This window comes from Narcine bancroftii, chromosome 5, assembly GCF_036971445.1.
Source record: "Narcine bancroftii isolate sNarBan1 chromosome 5, sNarBan1.hap1, whole genome shotgun sequence".
NCBI classification, from domain to species: domain Eukaryota; kingdom Metazoa; phylum Chordata; class Chondrichthyes; order Torpediniformes; family Narcinidae; genus Narcine; species Narcine bancroftii.
This window is the reverse complement of record NC_091473.1, coordinates 86373783-86379782: the sequence shown is the minus strand read 5'-3', so window position 1 is coordinate 86379782 and position 6000 is coordinate 86373783. Positions and strand designations below refer to the sequence as shown.

The 6000-nt window shown below is 35.2% G+C and overlaps 1 protein-coding gene across 2 annotated transcripts in view; it reads right to left on the bottom strand.

Moving 5' to 3' along the window:
- Positions 1 to 1050: 1050 nt before the first annotated feature.
- The window catches only part of lamc1 (laminin, gamma 1), a 192152-nt gene continuing 187202 nt past the window's right edge, over positions 1051 to 6000 (bottom strand). For both annotated transcript variants that reach the window (XM_069938200.1, XM_069938198.1), the window contains one exon: positions 1051 to 3700. In XM_069938200.1, the coding sequence (XP_069794301.1) occupies positions 3444 to 3700 (257 nt within the window). In that variant the 3' untranslated portion in view covers positions 1051 to 3443. The remainder of the gene's footprint in view (positions 3701 to 6000) is intronic.

Sequence of the window (6000 nt, the reverse complement as noted above, 5' to 3'; positions counted from 1 at the left end):
CAAGCAACATACAAAGAATATCAGTACCACCTTATGTTATTATGCATTTCTCCCAATATTTTCTTTGCATTCAATTTAAATAATTTGAACCTAAAATGAACCTTTGTTTAGTCAGATTCTATGATGAATCCTTTACCCACTTTGATTTTGTATATTTTATTCAATCTGTGATCACCCTTGCAGTTGTCTTGAGCTACCTCACCAACATTGGGATAGATTTGGTCCCGTTGCATTTTCTGTACTTGTCAGGTCATTGAATACAACAGTGGTTTTCAAATTTTTCTTTCCACTCATACACCACTTTAAGTAATTCCTTACTAATCACAGAGCACCTATGGTACAGGGATTACTTAAGGTGGTATGTGAGTGGAAATAAAGTTTGAAACCACTGGAATAGAACATAGTTCTTCATCCATTGGTGTCATTCCTCCCTGGAAGAAATCCCCACTCTCAGCCCCTGGTCCATTTCCATCAATCAAAGGCTTATAAAAATGTTGCTTATGTTTTCAATACTGCATGACATCCAGCAATAAAGGTCAAAAACTCCCAGTGATAGACAATACTTGAACGCACGGTTATCTCTTACACAGGAGCCATTGGATTTTATATTATAAACCTTTAAGATCAAATTTAAATGAATAATTAGGGCGAATGGTGTTTTTCCAAATTTAACGGCAGACACTGAACTGAAAAGTGGTGTTTCACATCTAGACTTTTTGTTCTTTTCCAAGAATGATATCTTAAGTATATGCTTGTATTTTAACATACAGTCAGCAACTCGCATTGCCAGAATTAAACTTTTCCTTTTTAATATTTTTGATGTTGATAGTATAACTGTGTAATCTATTAAATAGAGATGCAAGCATTTATTATTTAGCTAAAAGAATTTTTCTTGTTAACCATTTATAGGTGTTGTTGAAGAACCAAGAGATTAGCACCTTTGGGTGAGGCAAAATAATTTTTTTATATTTTACAGAGTTGCTCAATACAAATTTTAAATGCAGGATAAGGAAACGTTTTAAAGAACAAGATGAAACATATGATCAGACATTGATGTAATACCACATTTATTTATTTAAATGATACAATTTGATTTACAGACAAAAATAGTATTAAACAATAATCTGCCAGGCATTTGGCCACTGCAATTAGGTGAAAAGAGGTGTTAGGTAAAAGCAGTGTTCTGAAGTCACATCATTACAAGAAGAATGTGCAACACCCACAAGGAGACCTGGATAAAGATTACAAATATTGTGTCTTATAAATAAGAAATACTGTTTTACACATAAAATTGTATAAGTGTTGCACGTCTTTCCTAACAGTATGATGGCACTTTAAGGCAGAAGGCTTACAACAAAAGGTATAGGATAAGACGATTTGGAACTATTTCTCACCACACAATGTGCTGAGTTTGTTGCACCTTTTCCATACTGTACATGATTCTTCTACAGGCAGGACGTTAACCTCATACTTTTGATTAATTGACTTCCTTACATGATAAATAGTATTACAGCTGTAAAAGGTACAAAATGGCTGTATTGTCTAAGTAGAGTGTCAGGAGAGGCTGTTACAGTAAAACTTCAAAATAGAGATGCATCTTTTTGCTTCAGGCACGATATTTGGGGAAAAAAGCGTGCAACCCTTTAGCCCTGCTCAGTGCTAACTTCAGTGTTTGTTCCTGTCTAAAACTGTATGTGCAATTATGGGTGATTAAGTCATTATCAATAATGTTCATCAGTGACAGAAATTACACACTAGTTAAAAGTGATTACAAACAGAATTGCAAGAAGCCAAATGTTAAATTTTACATCAGTTTGCAGAGACAATTCAGTCTGGCATAACACTGTCAGGATAAAGGGTAAAGGCACACACAGCCCATCTCCCCTCCACAAGGCACATGCTGGATAAGTAACAGCATAGATTGCCAAAGTTTCATTCTCCCAATTTTGTATAACAGATTTATTTTATGTATTTCCATCTGGGCCAAAAATAGGAAAACTTTCCCGACTTAAAATGCATGGTATAAAATGAAGTACATTTTTCAACAAGTTTGAGCAGGGGAAAATTTTCAAGGATGGCATTTGGGAAGCGGGTGGGTGGGAAGTTGCAGGAAGATGGGAGGGAGGAAAGCATTTCAAATAACCACTCTGAAATATTGGATACTTAGAGTGTATTTATACATCAGTAATAATCTTCTGGAATTTTTTTTTCTCCAAATAAGTTTAAAGACTGGCAGCCCCAAATAGAAAATAAAATCTAAGCTGTGTATACAAGCAAGCAAAATACCACAGAATTCCTAAGGCAATCAGAAAGTTGTATAAACTGTTCTATTTTGGTAGCAGAAACTTGAGAATGGGGAGGTAACTCAGAGCCAGTCCTGAACCTATTATGTAGAGTATATTTACACAAAAACAGACTCAACATTTCCTCATACTATTATATGATAAAAAACATTCACACAAAAATAAAACATTTGAAATAATTAATAGCACCAGTGTATCAGGTAATTTTATTTTTTTTGCTACGCCATGTACAAAGTTGCATAGAGTGTCGCTGTAAAAAATAAGTTCTGCTTTTGATATAGATGAAGCAACCGTCTCGGGAACAGAAACAGAGTGTGGTCTACACCAAAAAAATGCAAGACTTCTTTATGGGCATTTTACTGTTGCAAAATAAAGTGAAAAAAATAAGGAGCAAAGGGATTAGTATTATAAGACTGTGTTTTCTAATGAGAAGACCAGCTTTCACGGTAATTTACAACATTAACATGTTGAATACTGTATATAATGCTCTTAAAGTGACTTACTACTACCCTAAAGTGATGTGATTTAATGTGCAGTCAGGGAATGGAGTGGTAAAAAATTAAATATTAACATGTTAACAACTAAATCCTTCACAGCTAGTCTGGTCATTTAAGAAAGCAGTGGGAAGTGGGGGGAGAATGACAGATCATAAAGCTATGTTAATACCATTGAGTTGAATGCAATAAAGAACCAATGGCTCCATGCAGCAAGGGGGAGAGACAAACCTACATTAATAGCTCAGTTATTTCAATACCACTCATAGTGATAGAAGTTGACTTTCTTTCTCCTTGCAGCAAAAGGAGCCTTTGTGATGGGGCAGTGGAATGACATGCCTAATAATTTAAGGCTAATAGTGTGGTGATTAAATCAGGCAGATGAAGTGTGGCTTTCTCGGATTGTTCTTTGAACACAAACTTAGTTCTTCCAGGATCATAGTAGCTTGTCATATAGGTATGTCACTCACACCACCCCACTGTCCACAATCTTGTGCTTCATCCAAGCAGCTGCATTTGATGCCTGAGGAATTTCAGTTATGAGCCTTGGAACACTGAATGATGTGTCACACATTGAAAAAGATTTGGTAATAAGGCAATTTCTGTACAATGTCACTGAAGCTTTTTGGATAGAATGTGAATGTGACTATGGGGTCTCCAGAGACTGAGTATTGTAACAGCCAGGAGGTAATGTTTGTTTGATGTCCTCTAGGTTTTTAATGTCCTTCAGGATATCTTCAATATCCTGCTCATAGGTGATAATTGCATTAGCTTGTTCTTTTTCAGCCTTTTCTAGATCTGCTAACTTCCTTTCTAAATCACTCTCTTTCATTTGATCCTTGGCATCATTGAGAGTTTTTTCAATTTCTTTTAGCCGATTAACATCTACATTATCCAGCTGACCTGTAAATATAATCAAAATAATTATTATTCCAATGCACCAAGAAAATATATTTAAGCATACAAGCTAATCAAATTAAAATATGGCAGAGTTATTATTCTAAAGACATGAAAATTCTATGTGCTATGATGAAAGGCAGACTGGGGTTGGTAAACCAGTGAGTACAGTTCCTTTGTACACTGATACTATTGGGACCTTCTCACAAAACATCTTTTTATCAAATATATATCAAAATTAGTTCTAAATTTGTTCTGCTTTGGATGCGTGCAAATAATTTCATTTCCTTTGGGTGAACTTTGAATGTGTTTATCAATTTATATTCATTATTGTGAATGAAAGGCACAATCTTTGAAAAGGCCGGAAATTGGAACTAGTGTAGAGTAGCTTAGTGTAGTTTTACGGAACAGACTCGATGGACCTAGTGGCCGCCTCCTGTTCCTTTGTCTTGTGATAGCTTGCTTACAAATTAAAACATACCCAACACAGCAACAACTTTGTTCACTAATCTCTAACTGGATAATTACCAGAAGGAATGCGTTATAAATCACTGCTGATTCAATGGTGCATGCCTTTCCAAAACCCAGGACCAAAGGTTACTGGTATTGGAGGAAGTGATGCATGTGATCGCATCATCTAATGAATGGACACAAACAAAATGATTTTGCTTGATAGTTGCCCCATTCAACCATGCTACAGGATTCAATTTAGGTTATGTCATCAGCAGTATTTAGATTACTGGTTCTAGAGTACAAGTTTAAGAGGATCCAATTCATACAATTAAAACCTAACTGTAATGTTTACATGGATGGCTTTCATTTGAGAAATATGTTAACATTTTACATATTTCAAAAAACTCAAGTCACAGTTTTGAAAGCACCCACGATAAATTGCTCAAAATTGAAGAATTTGTTTGGAACTAAAAATTACATACAGTGAATTAATTTAGAAAAATACAAATATTACCATATTGAGAAGCCAATTTATGTTCTCATTCACTAAATCACAATTGCAGAGCTTTCAAACTGAACCTGATGATATGATATTCTGCCACTTTAAATGGATACTGAATTCAGATAATTTGAGCAACTAGAATAATCAAAAAGGGTATTTTGTTAGTTATCTATTTATTTTTCTGACATATTATTGAAATTTATCCAGAATCAATGGAAGATGTTTACTGAGTGCTAAATAAATTAAGTAATTCAAAGTAAAAAAAAAAGCTAAGATCAACTCAAAGAGCAGAATACTTAATTGTAATCCAGATTTAAAAAATTATTGGTGTAATTGATTTTCTTCTTTCTCAATCTACCATATCTTATGAGGGTTTTTGGAATCTTCAGTTACTTTTCTCTGCCTATGCAAACCAGTGTATTGTAAATTGTAACGGTCTCACCAGATTTACTCTGAGTTAGCAATATTCAGTTGAATAGAGAACATTTAATAACAATTATTTTTTTTTAAACCAAATGTATTTAAAAGGACTTGGGAAATAGAGATTACATATAATTAAAGGTGTCAATTCCAGGATGCAGGAACAGGTTTTTGAAAAGTATAGATTCTTATTTTCCAAAATTTTTTCCCCATTCATTGTTCAATTTCAGAAAAAGTACCTCCATAGAATAAGAAGAATGGGAAACATCAGCACATCTTGCAGCGTCCATAGGGAACAAATATAATATAACCAATATTTTGGGCCTAAGTCCTTTGTCAAGGTATGAACAAAAAGTAGGTTGGCACCTGAATGAAAAGGTGTGGGGAGAAGAAAAGAAGGTGGAGGAGCACAGACCAACTGACAAAAGGTGGATATGGGTGGAAGGGGAGAAGCAAAAAAATGGAAAAGTGATGGGGAGGGGGAGAGCTCTCTGAATGAAGAGGGAAGAGGGCGAGAAGCTGGAGGAAAGGAGACAGAGGGATATGAATGAGAGAGAGAGACAGCGTAGGGGCCTAATTGAAACCAGAGAAGTCAATACTAAAGTAATCTATTTGGAGAGGAATATGAAGTGTTCTTCCTCCAATTTGTGGGTGAATGAATTGATAATCAGGGATAGTATCACAGCTGCAGATAGGGCGGATGTGGTGGAGGGATCATCTACTGAGTCAATATAGGTTAAAGACAGAAACAGGAAGAGTACAATCACTCTATTGGGATTATCCAATCGGCCCCCAAATAGCCACCAGGCAGATTTTGAAAATGTGAGAAAAAATAACAGGGTTGTTGTTATGGGAAACTTCAACTTCCTTCATATAGACTGATACTTTCTAAGAGCAAAAGGAGCAAATGGGGAAGGATTTGACAGGTGTG